Below are 14,938 nucleotides of genomic sequence, written 5' to 3'. Positions count from 1 at the left end.
TCGTACGACAAAAATGTCCAATTTGAAATATACACAAAAACGTTTCCTTCGATATACGCGTTATTGTCCTATGTTAACATTTACTTTAACTACAATATATATATATATATATATTATTCTGCATTGACAAGATTTTGGAACTTGGTCAGCGTTGGCCAACTTATTTCTGTAAAATTTCTAGACCTTTTGGTGTAGGCAACATTAAAATAACAGGCCCCAGTAGAAATCCTCCACGTGTAAAATCAGTACATCCTGTGCTATAAATACCCGTTCCTTTTCTCTCAATACCTCCACAACTGCCCAACAGCTTCTCACTCTCACTCAAAGATATACAGAAATATCACTCTCAAAGGCTCAGTCCTACCTCTTTTTCTCTCTCTCTCTCTCTCTCTCTTCTCAATGGCACCTACAGTTACTTCAATGGAGGCGTCTAATGGCCATGAAGTACCCAAAGTAGCAAGCATCAAAACACTAGCTGACTCAGCTTCCTTCACTTTTGTACCTTCTGAGTACACCTATACCAAAAATCCTAATGAACAAGGCGATGCAAACGACCCAGAGCATTCAATCCCCATCATTGATTTTGCCCTTCTCACGTCGGGATCTCCTGATCAACGAGCAAAAGTGATCCAGGAGCTGCGCAGAGCTTGCGAGGAATGGGGCTTCTTCCAGGTATGTACCTTAATTTGTTTATAGTAACAGGACTTGTGTTGTTAGACAGATACTTATGTTTACCTTATAATATCAACAAAGTATTTGTCAAACTGTATCCACAACTCTCATGATGAAAGCTAAGTAAGCATAAATTATATATATGGGAATTATTAGGTGACCAACCACGGTGTACCAGAGAATCTGATGCAATCAATGATCGACGCCTGTCATAGATTCTTTGATCTGCCGGAGGAGGAGAAGAAGGAGTTCCAAACAAGGAACCTGTTGGATCCAATCAAGTGCGGCACCAGCTTCAACGTCGACATTGAAAAAGTTCATCTCTGGAGGGATTTCCTCAAGGTCATAGCCCACCCTCAGTTCAACTCACTATACAAACCTGCTGGATACAGCGAGGTTTCACTGGAGTTCAGCAAACGAACCCGAGGAGTAGCCACAGAAATATTGAAGGGAATATCAGAGAGCTTAGGGTTGGAGGCTGACTACATTGCAAAGGCCATGAACTGGGACCGTGGCTTACAAATTCTGGCCGCGAATTACTACCCGGCGTGCCCACAGCCCGATAAAGCGATCGGCATTCCTCCTCATACTGATCACGGACTGGTGACCCTTCTCATCCAAAATGAGATGGGTGGCCTTGAAGTCAAGCACAAAGACCAATGGGTGTTGGTGAATGCTGCTCCGGGAACTTTTATTGTTAACATTGGTGACCAAATGCAGGTACCAAAATAACACCCAAATTTTTTAATCTAAAACCCATCTTATCTAAGAATTACAATCTAATAATTCTCTACTTATTTTCATAAATTAAGTACCGATTATTTATGTGTATGGTTAATTTTTTTTGTGGCAGATTTTGACAAACGACAAGTACAAGAGCATATGGCATAGGGCTGTTGTGAACAACAAAGCTACAAGGATATCAATAGCTGTTCCCCATGGACCCTCACTGGACACACCAGCTTTACCAATCCCAGAGTTGTTAGAGAGAGAAGGCCAAGCTCCAAAATACATTGGGATGACATATGAGAAATTCATGGAGCTTCAAGCAAGTCCTGCTGCCCTCACGAAACCTTGCTTAGATCACCTGCGGGTCAAGCATAACTAAGCTACGGCTTCTCCCTAGTTAATTAGAGTCGAATAACAGCTTTGTTGCTCCTATGTACATTGTCTTGTTCCGATTCCGAATTCATGATATTTCGCAGTGAGACATTCTCATCAAGTGTCGGATATTTCGCACATGCTACTCAAGATTCGAATTTTTACTTGTATCTTCTGTACTTTCACAATATTATATATGTTTATAGCTCTAACTATGCCATTTAGTGTCCCGATTTGATTTATTTTCAATTATAAACCACCATCTCTGATATAAGAAAATTGACGGGGTAGCGAAAGGATTACTTGAGAACGTGAGTACTGAAGAAGCAATGGCAGAGGTAGAGCCTATATATTTAAGGGGAGGCAATAGCTGACATTTTTTTATATATATGAAATGCGTACAAATTGTCAAGTTTTATATAAAGCGTAAAGGAGTTTCTGAAAATTGGGGGTCACAACCACTTCTAGCCTTGAAATGGGGAAAGAACTATTCCGCTATCCCCTGTCAATAACACTTTGACACAGTAACACTCGTGATAACACTTTCACGTGGCATAGCATTACAGGTCAGGGATAGTAAAACAGTGATATTCACGCTATAACTAAGTTTTTCTTTAATTGGCTCCGCCCTTGTGAAAAAGGCTTCTTGCTTGAGTTGTAATCTTAAACACTACTACATTTTATGATTTGCGCGACAAATTAAATTCGTCGCGCAAAGTTACATTCGGTCACACATACGTCTACGCGACAGAAAATTAGTCGCGCACAATCCGTCGCGCAAAGAGCCTAAGCTATTTACGGTGCGGCTTCGTCACGCTTCAACAGGACCCCGACCATATTGAAACAGTTGCAGCTTCCTTTATGTTTCTTTTCTTGTATCTTTCATATGCAATCTCTGCTTTTGTTTGATCTATTATTTCCAAGGCAGTTTATAGTCTAATCAGCAAGTCAATGTGCTCTTTTTTTTTCCTTTTCCAAATTACTACTCGCTTACTTTTTTCTAAATCATCTTCTGAAAGGTACTGTATATAATCAGGCTATCTTTTTTCTTTTTTTTCTTTTTTGTCTTTTTTGTCTTTTTTTTTGTGTGTGCGTGGTTTTTTTTTAAGGCTTGGTAGCTGCTTGGGTGACTGGTTTCACACTCTTCTCCACTTAGAGCATAATCTGTCAAATGTAAAATTTAAAATGTTCAATTTGAATTTGATGGTTTATATATGTGGCAATTTCACACTTAGGGAAAAATTTAACTCCACTCGAAATTCTAAAAATTATATTATTTATTATATTTTTAAAAGAAAAATACACAACTTCTTCACCTCACTACACAATCCAGCACACAGTGAGATCCCACATTACTCCACTTCAAAGAATCAACATACCAAGGTAAGTAAGCGTAAGACAAAGCCTCATCACCATGTAAATCACGATTAGCAGACTCCTTCCCATAACAAGCAATGTGGTGGGGGATATCTAAACCATAATTCTCCTTCAAATAATTCATGATTTCAAACAAAACTTTGCATTTGACCACCAAAGACAAAAGACGAGATCCCATAGCTTTATTCTTTTTTCTCACGAATCAAACCAATACAAGTATGAATGTTATTCAAAACCCTAATGTAAAAAAATCCATTGACAGTAGACTTCAATGTATGGACACGCTACAATCTGGTTCCTTCTTCAAACACTACGCACTAAGACATGAAGGCTCATTTTTCAAATACTTCAACTTGAATCCAATCTCCATTGAATATTTGAGCAACTTCTCACAAAATTTACACACTGCACCCTCAAACTTCTGCCCTTCATGAGAAATGTAGCTCTCCCAATCACTAGTTAAGTACCTCCAACCTCCAGAACTCCTGTATTTTCCTAAATATGCATTGACATCATCACCGCTACTACCGTCACAATAAACACTCAAACAAGACGAGGACACACCATTCGAATCAACAGAAGCAATAACATCCATACTAGAATTTTTACTAAAAGACGAAGAACTTTTATTCCCAACATTCAATGAAAACGAAGAACTCATATTCCCAACAACTAATTGCAACTCATTACTTGCAGTCTTATCCCTAATAAAAATGTGGATTAATTGATCCATCATTAGTCCACAAACTATGAAGATGATCCTTAAATCATTATCTAATTCCAATAAACAATTTGTGCAATCCTTGAATGAGTATCTCAACTCAAATTGCCCTAACTTTATTACCTTGAATCTACTACACCCTTGATAAGCTCATAATTATATATCATTTGAATACTCTTTTTCTTAATTTTTATGCTTAGTTTCTCTTATTTGTTAGTTATTTACCTTGTTATCTTCTTTTGTAGGTAAAGTTAAACAAAGGAATTAATTTGAAGATTTTTAAGGCAATCTTTGATGCATTATGCATATTTTCTCATAAACTGTCTGTGCAGATCAGATGGCTTTACGAAATAGTCTATACTTGCTCAGATGAATCAAGTTACGAGCCTTATATGGTTGGAAATCCTTGGATGTCTAGTTTCTACAGAATTTTACGGTTCGTGGTTCTGAAGTCTGTAAAGGAAGATATCGTGTTTTGGGTGACTTTGTTCATAGCTAGAATTTCTGCGCGGGATAGTTGATTCCTATAATTTGGTCATATGTTCAGGAATTGTGTCACAAGAATAATTCATGCGTTAGGCACATTTTGTCACAAAGACTAGATTGATAATCATTTCGTATTTCATTTTTTTAATTCATTTTTATATGGAAAATACAAGGGAAAAATCTAAAAGAAAGAATGAGAAAGAAGGGACGAGAGAGGGATCGATAAGAGGGTAAAAAACTGTAATGGAATGCTACACAAACTGAAAACAAAAATTTACAAGCAATTTCAAATATTTTTTACTTTTCAAAAGTTCTTTTTCATTCCATCTTCTCTCTAGTCTCTGATCTTCTTAATTAATCCCCAAAACAAGTTCCCTATTTAGGGTATAACATTACTTAATATACATGTGTTACTATTATACGGGTGTATTAATAACACCATGTGGCGATATAATATGACAAATTAGAATAAAAAAACTGACACAACTAGATTTATCTTACAAACAAGTCACCATTTGGCGAATATTTTTGGGTCAAAGGATTTGGGGACGTAAGTCAGGATCAGGAGCGGAGCTAGAATTGTAAACTTGGGGGGTCAAATTAGAAAATACAAGTATATAAAACACATAAGTATTCAATACTTGCATGTTTAGAGCTAAATATTTCTACTTGAGTCATGTCTAATTTGTTTTAGAAGAAATTTTAACTTAAATTCTAAGTTGTTTATTACAAATTCTATATATTATATAATAGAAAAGTGATAAAAAATATTTGGGGGGGGGTCCAGATCTAGGAGTGGCTCCCGCCACTGGTAAGGATATACAGAACTTCAGCTATATCAGGTTTTTTAAAATATTTTATTATTATTATTATTATTTCTGTGAAAGAATATGCATTCAGTTATAGGGAACAGTAATGAGTAAGATCAAAAGCGACGACAAAAGAGACACCGAAAGGCTTTCATTTTTCTTCGATCAGACTCCCTTCAGAGGTAGATAGTCATGCTATTAAATCATCTTCTTATATATAAAAATTATAATAGATAATTTTGTATTATACAAGAATTGCTCTTTGCTGAGAATTTCACAATGAATCACGCATAATTAAATAACTTCTAAGCCTATCTGAAAACACAGATAAAACTTGAAGACGCTTCACCTATAGAGCATGAATATATACTTAACGCATAATCAACATATATTTTTGAAGACCAGAAAGAAAAGAAGCTACAACTCTTAATTGGGTCGTCGAGATAGCCTAGATTCGGAGGTAATCTAAGCAAGGCTTCACGTAGGCAGCAGGGCCTGCTTGAAGCTCCATGAATTTCTCATATGTCATTCCAATGTATTTTGGTGCTTGGCCTTCTCTCTTTAACAACTCTGGGATTGGTAAAGCTGGTGTGTCTAGTGAAGGTCCATGGGGCACAGCTATTGATATCCTTGTAGCTTTGTTGTTCACAACAGCCCTATGCCATATACTCTTGTACTTGTCGTTTGTCAAAATCTGCCACAAAGAATTAACCATACACATAAATAATTGGTACCATTTATTTATGAAAATAAGTGGAGAATTCTTAGATAAGAAGGGTTTTAGATTTAAAAAAGTAGGGTGTTATTTTGGTACCTGCATTTGGTCACCAATGTTAACAATAAAAGCTCCCGGAGCAGCATTCACCAACACCCATTGGTCTTTGTGCTTGACTTCAAGGCCACCCATCTCATTCTGAATGAGGAGGGTCACCAGTCCATGATCGGTATGAGGAGGTAGACCGATGGCTTTATCGGGCTGTGGGCACGCCGGGTAGTAATTCGCGGCCAGAATTTGTAAGCCACGGTCCCAGTTCATGGCCTTTGCTATGTAGTCAGCCTCCAACCCTAAGCTCTCTGATATTCCCTTCAATATTTCTGTGGCTACTTCTCGGGTTTTTTTGCTGAACTCCAGTGAAACCTCGCTGTATCCAGCAGGTTTGTAGAGTGAGTTGAATTCAGGGTGGGCAATGACCTTGAGGAAATCCCTCCATAGACGAAATTTTTCAATGGCGACGTTGGCACTGGTACCGCACCTAATTGGGTCCAACAGTTTCTTTGTTTGAAACTCCTTCTTCTCCTCCTCCGGTAGATCAAAAAATCTATGACACGCGTCAATCATTGATTTCATCAAGCTCTCTGGTACACCGTGGTTGGTCACCTATTAAACCCAGCATGAATACATTTTATGTTTGATTAGCTTCATTTTCATCACACACATTAATGCATATATAACGAACAAAATCAACTTGATATTCACAATCTGGCAACATAAGCATCATGAAAGAGCATTTCTCTGTGATTGATGTACACAAAATGAAGTACATACCTGGAAGAAGCCCCATTCCTCGCAAGCTCTTCCTAGCTCCTCGATCACTTTTACCCGTTGATCAGGAGAACCAGACGTGAGAAGAGCAAAATCAATGGTGGGGATTGAGTGTTCGGGGTCATTTGCATCTCCTTGTTCATTAGGATTTTTGGTATAAGTGTACTCGGAAGGTACAGAACTGAAAGCAGCTGAGCCAGCTACTCTTTTGATGCTTGCAACTTCAGTTTCATGACCATTGGATGCCTCAGTTAATGAAGTTACTGCAGGTGCCATTGGAAGAGAGATTGAAAATGAAAGTGTTTTGAGAGCGAGAGATGTTTAAATGAAGTGTTTGAAGTAGGGATGGATGGCTTATGCAAACAATGGTTCATATTTATAGGCAAGAAATCTAGGTTTTTCCACGTGAAACGAATAATCTATAAATAAATTGGTTTTTAATTCGAGTGATCTGATAACGTCTCCAAGCTTGACCAAGCCTACCAAACTCTGTCTAATAACAAGAAAACGGGGATTCTATTTTAAGTCTCTATTTATATTAATTAGGTGAAACAAGTTAACGACTATTTTTTATGTTCATATTTTAGATTGTTTAAACAACTATTTTTCACTAAAAATAAACCACAGGCATAAAACGAGTCCAAGTCAAAAGTACAAACCTGAACCATTTGATTTTACCCCATTGACAGAACTGACAAGTTAAACTAGTTTTTCTTTTTTGGTTGTTAATAAATAAACAAGTTTCTGACCTACTTGCCTGACTTGGGTTGAGTATAAGATGTCGAGTTTTGAATGTCTCAACATTATATTATATTATTATTGCTATACAATAGAAACAAAATGAAAAAGATTTCTAGAGTCTTACTATCTTGCAGTGAAGTTTCCCTCTCTTCGTCTCTCTAAAATTTCATAACTTTAGGGGAGAGAGAGAGTTGAATAACAATTTAGGATATTGTGAACCATATGATTTCTGAGCGAAGAAAAGAAAAGAAAAAAGAACCATCTGATTTGTTCTTCGTTTTAAAGAAAATTCAAATTAATGGGTCAATAAAGTATAACTTTTCACCTAGAACATAACTTCTTGCACCACATAGCACCCATGTCTAGTTTTGAATGTCTAAACATCCATTGGACCAAGCCTCCTCTTCAATACCTAAACTTTTGAAAGTGTGATTAATGGACACAAATAGTGGCATCCATTACAAAAACTTATATAGTCATGTGTCATGCATGATGCCTTTTTGAAGCTTTTTTGGATCAAAACATATGGATTACATCCCTCCATTACTATTTCTTCTATCTTGCACTGAAGTTTCTCTCTCATCCTATCTCTAAAATTTCATAACTTTGGGAGAGAGAGAGTTGAATAACAATTTAAGATGTTGTGAATCATCTGATTTATGAATGAAAAAATATTCAAAAAGAATGATTTGATTTGTTCTTCATTTTAAAGAAAGTTCAAATTAATGGGTCAATAAGGTATAACATTTCACCCAGAACATAACTTGCACCGCATAGCACCCATGTCTAGTCATGTGTACGATTGTAAACCAAACTTTCTAGAACATATTTATTATTTTCATTATAATTTCTCTTTAATCAAATTAACTAGTAGAACATATATCGTGTTAATGGCATGAGAGAATGAACACATATATATTTATGCAGAAAACCCACCTCTGGGCAATGACAGATCCAAAAAAAATTTAGTGGAGGTGCAATTTTGAAAGATTAAAAGCTTTAGTAAAAAAATTACAACCAAATATCCTTATAATTTAAACAATACCAATGTCATTCATAAGTCTTAGAAAACAAAAATAGCATTACAAATAACCTACAACTGTTGTTGACAAGCTTTCATATCATGTGTCAAGAAGGAAAAAAAAAAAAAACATAAAATTCTTGTGATGCACGCACTATAAAATTTGGTGATGTTAAATTGGTCTTTTAAAAAGAGAACTCTCAATCCCACTTAAATAAGGAATTGTGCAAGCCCACCCTAAAGCCCAATTAAATAAAGAGAACTTCCAAAAATTCTATAGTGAGGGTGCTATATATGGACCCATATTAGCCACAAAATCATTTCATTAACCTTAGTGAAGTTACTATTAAGATGAATCATGTGACTAATATAAAGGTCCATATCAATTGTCCATATATGGCACCCTTACCATAGAACGACTCTCCCACTTAAATAAGGAATTATGCAGACCCTATTGTTATTGCACTATGAAAGAAATAAACTACACTAAAAATTCCAAAACACAAAAAAAATCGAATAAAACTTTATTTAAATTCCACATATGCAACACCAATTATGCATGAGTTTAATCTCAATTTTAAGATTTGTTTTCCACAATATACAACTAGTTCATATTTATTTGGCAAGAACACAACAAAAATGGAAACATTGCAGTGGAGAAGATGTAATATTTTAAATTTGTAATCCCTTGTTAATTTATTTTGATGTCTTTTTTCCCTTCTTGATAAGAGTGACCAATCTTCAAGGAATTGTGTGATACTAGTAGTCAGTGAAGACAGGAAGGTTTCAGATTGGAAAGAGTGTTTGGACAGATTGATGGAGCAATCAGAACAGCAACTTCGATATCAATTTATCGATTTTCATTTTTCTTTTTACAAATATTTTACGCTTATGTACGACTAGGTTTAAATAAATACAAGTGGTAGAAGATTTTTATTGAGAAAACTCCAAATCTCAACAACAATGGAGGATAGGGATGGGTGGATTTGATGGAGGAAGGGAGTGCTGGAGATGAAGAGCAGATAAAGCGTGATCTACAGACGAGGGATGCTAGGGTTTTGTTTTGTTTTTTTTGTTTTTTTTTTTTTAATGATTATTAAAAAATAAAATAAATATAAATAGAATTCACATGCCAATATTTATTAATTGATATAGCATGACCACATCAGCTGCTATATAAGATAGTCAACTAATGTGGTTAATCTAGTGTGTCTAAATAGAATTACTGTTTCCTGAATAGTCCACTGTATGTGATTTATAGTTATTTTCCACTCTAAAAAATGAAAACGGGCCTTCAAAAATGTAAATTAATAGGCCCTAAAAGTTTTGAAGTATGTACAAGAAGAACTTTTATTTTTTATAAAAATGATATTTTATTTTAGGGTCTAATCTAAATTATGAATAAGGAAGTCCAACTCTAAGAGCACATGTTTAAAGACCTTTTTAAAACTTTTTAAACACCCAAAATAGAAACTGAAATTATAAAAAAATTCAACACTCAAAACACTTTATAAACACACCCAAAATTCATCATTACACACACTCAAAACCCATTTATAAACACACCCAAAAAATATACAATTGTTGACTCTGGGGTTGATTTTAGATGTGTTTCTATGTTTAAATAGTATTTAAATTTTTTTATAAATATATGTCTAAAATTGGATTTATTTATAAATTTGTATAAAAACTATCGAGTTAGACTGTCCGTAAGCAGGTCACAAAATGTTGCTGCAGGTGCATTCCCTCTGCCCAAGTCAAATAGACTGATAACCCGAAAAGGTGTGAGCTCAATCCGATATCGAAGCAGCGTCAATGGCTTCTCGGTCACTCTTCCTCACTCTCAGACGGTAAGCACAATCAAATTCTTCAATCTGTTTGCCCATTTCTCCGTTTGGCTGCCGAGGAAAAGCAGAAAATGAAAGGAAAACCAATACTCTGAATTTCAAAATGCTCGGGTTTTAATCAAAACCTCTAACCCAAGATGAGTTCAATGCTATTGAATCTCATAGCTCAAACCCAATTGATTTCTTAATTTCTCAGTGCCAAATTACACAAAATTTTCAAACTCTGAACTTCTTATGTTGCAAACCCTAGGAAATGCAGTGCGAGCAGCGTCGTCAGCAACACTTTGCGACCCAATCTTTCTAGATTGTTCTCTTCAGGTGCTCTCAGCAGTGAATGTGTCCAAGACTCTCAGGAAAATGAGGACCTCAAGAGCAGAATCTTCAGGGTGAGGCTGCCCAAGCGAAGCGTCACCAACGTTCTTCAGAATTGGGTCAGTGAAGGCAACCAAATTACCCTTTCAGAGCTTCGTCATATCTCGAAGGACCTTAGGAAGTCTCAGCGTTACAAGCACGCTCTCGAGGTTGGAAATTTTTCTCTTTTTTTCTCCTTTTGATTTTATGTTTTTTGCACTGTTTGGTTGCCTAGAGACGATGGGAAGGCGAAAGCTTGAAACTTTAGAGTAGTTTTTTTCTTTTTCTGGGTATGAATAACATAAGTAGGATTTGTTCTGGCACTGTAAAGGTTGTGGATCTGAAATATTGTTCTGTTTATTTGGAATCTATGGGGCACTTGCATACTTTTCATACGCAAACGAATTCCAATGGGTTTTTGTTGAACAATTCCAATTATTGATTAAATAAACGGAATCACTTATGATAGATTGAATAACTATTTACCTTTGTTCTAGAAAATGGTTGGTTTAGAAAAGGTTTAAAATGATGTCATGTTAATGCCAAGCATTATGTTAAGTCACAGGATGAGCATTGGAAAACGGATAAAAAAAATCACCCGTTTATAGGCTCATACATTTAGGTAATGTTGAAAGGAAATATGTGAGCACTATGCGTTGAAGCTCTCAGTTTGAAAATAATTTATGACCGGTTCTCGCGTATATCCTTTGCTAGTAAGTTCTAGGCGACTGTGCTAGAAGAACTTTCATCCCCATATATCTCACAGACAACCTTGTTTATGTTTTGTTAATAAGCCTAAGAAATATATATTTTTTCCTGACATAAAACTTTAGTAGGTTGGGCTAGGTGAAGCTGTTGGGTGATGTCAGTTTTCATTTTGTTTCATGATGCAGGTTTTTATTTCCACAATACCAAGCTGTTATATGTAGCATTACTTCACAGACTATTCTCTAGACAATCCATATGAGACAATTAGCCTTTCTTACGCTAGGATTAGGTATGCTTTCTCTTTTGATCTTTTTTGAAAATAATTGTTACACCATTTTTTGTCTCAAGAAAGTGACATGCTTTCAAAAGTTTCCGGAAGTTTGAAAAAATCTGGATGCATAAGTTATTGGAAACTAATTGGCAATATAAAAATATGGGGACGCGTGACAAGGGTTTTGTTTGTGGCCCTGGTTTGAGGCTTGGGGCAATGGGTTTAGCTTTTAATACTTTAAGTCTGATTTTATTAGTAAATGGTTGGCCAAAGCTCAATCATTTGGATAAGTTTGATCTTGAAGTAGTCTAAAGCTCTGCAGCAAACAGACTCCTTTCTCCCCCTCCCTCCAGATTAGAGTATTGCTCTGATCTGTGTGCCTTTTCTTTTCGTTCTCACTGTATCTAGCTTTCTGATGATTGTTTTGTTTGGAAATTTTATCACTAATTAAGGGACTTAACTAGTGGTTTTAAACAGGGACAAGTTATTGCTAAGAACTGATTGATTGACTAAGCGGAGGGACAAGTTATTGCTAAGAACTGATTGATTGACTAAGCGGAGGGATAAGTTATTGCTAATAACCAAACTACTATTTGTTTCTTGTTCCAAAAGATGAACCTTAGGAAGACAATTAAATTTGATATTCGTATCTCTATCAGTTCTCTGTTGGGAATGTAATTGCTAAATATTTAATGGATTCTGTTTTGTAAATTATACAAGCTTGCAGATATCCGAGTGGATGGTCAGCCATGGTGAATATGAGGTATCAGATTCTGACTATGCAGTCCGCATTGTCTTGATGACAAAAGTGTTTGGTATCGATTCTGCGGAACGCTACTTTGAAGGTCTACCTCTTACTGCAAAAACTACTGAGACCTATACTGCTCTCCTCCACTCTTATGCTGGGGCTAAATTGACTGAAAAGGCTGAGGACCTCTATGAGAAAATAAAGGAGTCTAAACTTTCCCTTAGTGCCCTTACATACAATGAGATGATGACTATGTACATGTCAGTGGGGCAAGTGGAGAAGGTCTCTTTAGTTGTTGAAGAACTGAAACGGCAGAAGGTTGCCCCAGATATCTTCACATACAATCTCTGGATAAGTTCATGTGCTGCAACTCTGAAAATTGATCAAGTTCAACAGATTTTAGATGAAATGAGATATGATCTTGGTTTTGGTGAAGACTGGGAGAGATACATTAACCTGACAAATATCTATGTTAGCGTTGGGCATCTTGTGAATGCAGAGTCCAATTCTCTAGTAGAAGCTGAGAAAGGAATCACACAAAGAGAATGGATTGCATACGACTTCCTCATTATTTTGCATGCTGGTTTAGGAAATAAAGACAGAATTGATCAGATATGGAAATCCTTGATAATGACGAGACAAAAGATGACAAGTAGAAACTATATTTGCATTCTTTCTTCGTATCTAATGCTTGGACAGCTAAAAGAAGTGGGAGAAGTTATTGATCAGTGGAAGCAATCAACCACTACAGATTCTGTTGTTTCTGCCTGTAAGAGGCTTTTGAATGCATTCACAGACGTTGGATTCACCGAAAAAGCCCACGACTTCAAGATGCTTCTGATTCAGAAGAACTGTGACCCTACAAATTCATTAGAGTAGAACCAAAAATGAGTTTTGTATGAGGTAATGGAACGTGTATAGGCCAATTTTGTGATGTCTGGACCATTTGGAAGAGGAAATAATTAAAAAGTTCTTGCAGATTTTCCTTATACCAAATGACTGAATAAAACGCCAGTATGAAACCGTCATTGAGTTGGTACTTGTGCTGCTTGCTTTCCATGTTTAAGTCTTGAAGTATATTGTCTGCATGAAATTTAAAGTTTGTATTTATCTTCCCCATCTTCTGTTTCCTTGGTTCCGATTTCCTGGTACCTCATCTCAAGCCAGGTAAGGTTGCTTTTTAAACTCTTCTGGTTTCCTCATTTTGGTTTTGCACAAAATGTAAGTATGGTACTATAGTTTATGGCAATTACCTGGCCCACAAAATATCCGGATGGCTAGAGAACACGTGCTTACAAAAGTAAGTAGCACTTGAACACTTGAAGGTTGAAACCACTCTACGCACATGTTTCAGCAACGTTGTAACACCATTGTTGAGCATTAGAGTTAAGTGAAATGCATATGGGTTAGGCCAGTTGACGAGGATAGTGAGTCCACTTTCTTGCACCTAAGTTCGAGCCCCCCTCCCTGCATATTGGATTAATTTAGAGTAGTTCCATGAATAAATAATATGAAGCCACGGTGAAGGGTAGGGGTTTTGACCAAATAAACCGATGCAAATCGGCAAACCCACTTAACCAAACTAATCAGTTCGGTCTTATTTTCTAAGATTTCAATTTTGGTTCTTAAACTGAATCGAACCACTCCTACTCAATCTAGTTTACGGTTCATAGCATCCAATATTGTTGATTCAACTTAACCGAACCAACACCACCATAAATGCTTTAAATTCCCAAAATCAGGACCAAGGGGATTCGAACCCTTGACCACTCATATAGAATTGCAACACTACTCCACTATGGTAAGTCAGTTTCTTGTGCCTTTGTGGGCTTTAGTTGGGCCTGGGCGAGTCTATTGAGTGCTTCTATAGTGAGTGGAAAGTTATAAAGGGTTTTTTTGAGGGGTATGTAAGAGCCGTTGGATTTCATCCAACGGTGAGTTTTTAAAAGAGGGTGCATGTAGAACCGGGTTGAAATCGACCCGTTTGGAAACAACTTCAGTGAAGATTTTTCCCTCTCTGTGAAAAACTCAAGAACACAATCCTCTCTTTTTTAATGTAATGCAAATCCACAATTAGAAAGATCCAAAGCTCCCAAACTCTATAATCGCTCCATTGTCATCAGCTCCTTGGGAGGCCTGCGATCTATGGTATCCTCGGTATGACGATTAATGGCTTTTACCTAGCTATTGCCCTGTTTTGATTCTATGATTCAAGTGAAAACCCCTTCTCTTTTTCGTTCAGCAGAAGAGATTCCAGATGAAAGCAAAGTAGCATATCTCTTTTTCGTGCTGCTGCAGTTGTTCCTCGATTTTGGTAGAGATGGAGTCTCCACTACGAAAGAATCCTCTCTAATGTCCACCACATTCTTTGAAGCTGACTGACTTCGGAACTCCCGATTGACTTTGAGAGGTAAGTTCACTCTTGCTGGATTGATTTTGTTGGGTTTGATTTGTTTTTTGTGAGGGTGAGAAATTTGTCATTTGTGGCATCAATAATGCGTCATTTGCTCTGCTATCAATAATGCGTCATTTGACTTTGAGA

At 36.5% G+C, this 14,938-nt stretch overlaps 3 protein-coding genes across 3 annotated transcripts; 2 read left to right on the top strand and 1 right to left on the bottom strand.

The window, feature by feature from the left end:
• Positions 1 to 310: 310 nt before the first annotated feature.
• Positions 311 to 1,985, top strand: LOC103335908 (2-oxoglutarate-dependent dioxygenase 19-like). Its single transcript, XM_089053782.1, has 3 exons — positions 311 to 672; positions 829 to 1,392; positions 1,526 to 1,985. Exons 1-3 carry the CDS (start codon positions 400 to 402, stop codon positions 1,778 to 1,780), a joined length of 1,092 nt encoding a protein of 363 aa, XP_088909908.1. The 5' UTR covers positions 311 to 399; the 3' UTR covers positions 1,781 to 1,985.
• Positions 1,986 to 5,359: 3,374 nt separating this feature from the next.
• On the bottom strand, positions 5,360 to 7,039 carry LOC103335978 (2-oxoglutarate-dependent dioxygenase 19-like). The gene is made up of 3 exons (XM_008239013.3): positions 6,713 to 7,039; positions 5,981 to 6,544; positions 5,360 to 5,860 (listed from the first exon to the last, which is right to left on the bottom strand). Exons 1-3 carry the CDS (start codon positions 6,983 to 6,985, stop codon positions 5,615 to 5,617), a joined length of 1,083 nt encoding a protein of 360 aa, XP_008237235.2. The 5' UTR covers positions 6,986 to 7,039; the 3' UTR covers positions 5,360 to 5,614.
• A 3,116-nt stretch (positions 7,040 to 10,155) lies between these two features.
• LOC103335964 (pentatricopeptide repeat-containing protein At5g09450, mitochondrial) lies at positions 10,156 to 13,515 on the top strand. The gene is made up of 3 exons (XM_008239000.2): positions 10,156 to 10,321; positions 10,569 to 10,839; positions 12,376 to 13,515. The coding sequence occupies exons 1-3, from the start codon at positions 10,287 to 10,289 to the stop codon at positions 13,273 to 13,275; spliced, it is 1,206 nt and encodes a 401-aa protein (XP_008237222.2). The 5' UTR covers positions 10,156 to 10,286; the 3' UTR covers positions 13,276 to 13,515.
• Positions 13,516 to 14,938: the final 1,423 nt, after the last annotated feature.

This window comes from Prunus mume, linkage group LG6 (genome assembly GCF_029339155.1).
Source record: "Prunus mume cultivar Tortuosa linkage group LG6, ASM2933915v1, whole genome shotgun sequence".
NCBI lineage: Eukaryota > Viridiplantae > Streptophyta > Magnoliopsida > Rosales > Rosaceae > Prunus > Prunus mume.
Note: the sequence above shows the minus strand (reverse complement) of the source record. Positions and strands in the feature narration are given on the sequence as shown.

Coding starts and splice junctions, on each gene's coding strand:
- LOC103335908 (XM_089053782.1), top strand. CDS start 400: ATGGCACCTACAGTTACTTCAATGGAGGCGTCTAATGGCCATGAAGTA. Junction 673..828: donor AGGAATGGGGCTTCTTCCAG/GTATGTACCTTA, acceptor GGGAATTATTAG/GTGACCAACCACGGTGTACC. Junction 1,393..1,525: donor ACATTGGTGACCAAATGCAG/GTACCAAAATAA, acceptor TTTTTGTGGCAG/ATTTTGACAAACGACAAGTA.
- LOC103335978 (XM_008239013.3), bottom strand. CDS start 6,985: ATGGCACCTGCAGTAACTTCATTAACTGAGGCATCCAATGGTCATGAA. Junction 6,545..6,712: donor AGGAATGGGGCTTCTTCCAG/GTATGTACTTCA, acceptor TGGGTTTAATAG/GTGACCAACCACGGTGTACC. Junction 5,861..5,980: donor ACATTGGTGACCAAATGCAG/GTACCAAAATAA, acceptor TCTTTGTGGCAG/ATTTTGACAAACGACAAGTA.
- LOC103335964 (XM_008239000.2), top strand. CDS start 10,287: ATGGCTTCTCGGTCACTCTTCCTCACTCTCAGACG. Junction 10,322..10,568: donor CTCTTCCTCACTCTCAGACG/GTAAGCACAATC, acceptor TGCAAACCCTAG/GAAATGCAGTGCGAGCAGCG. Junction 10,840..12,375: donor GTTACAAGCACGCTCTCGAG/GTTGGAAATTTT, acceptor ACAAGCTTGCAG/ATATCCGAGTGGATGGTCAG.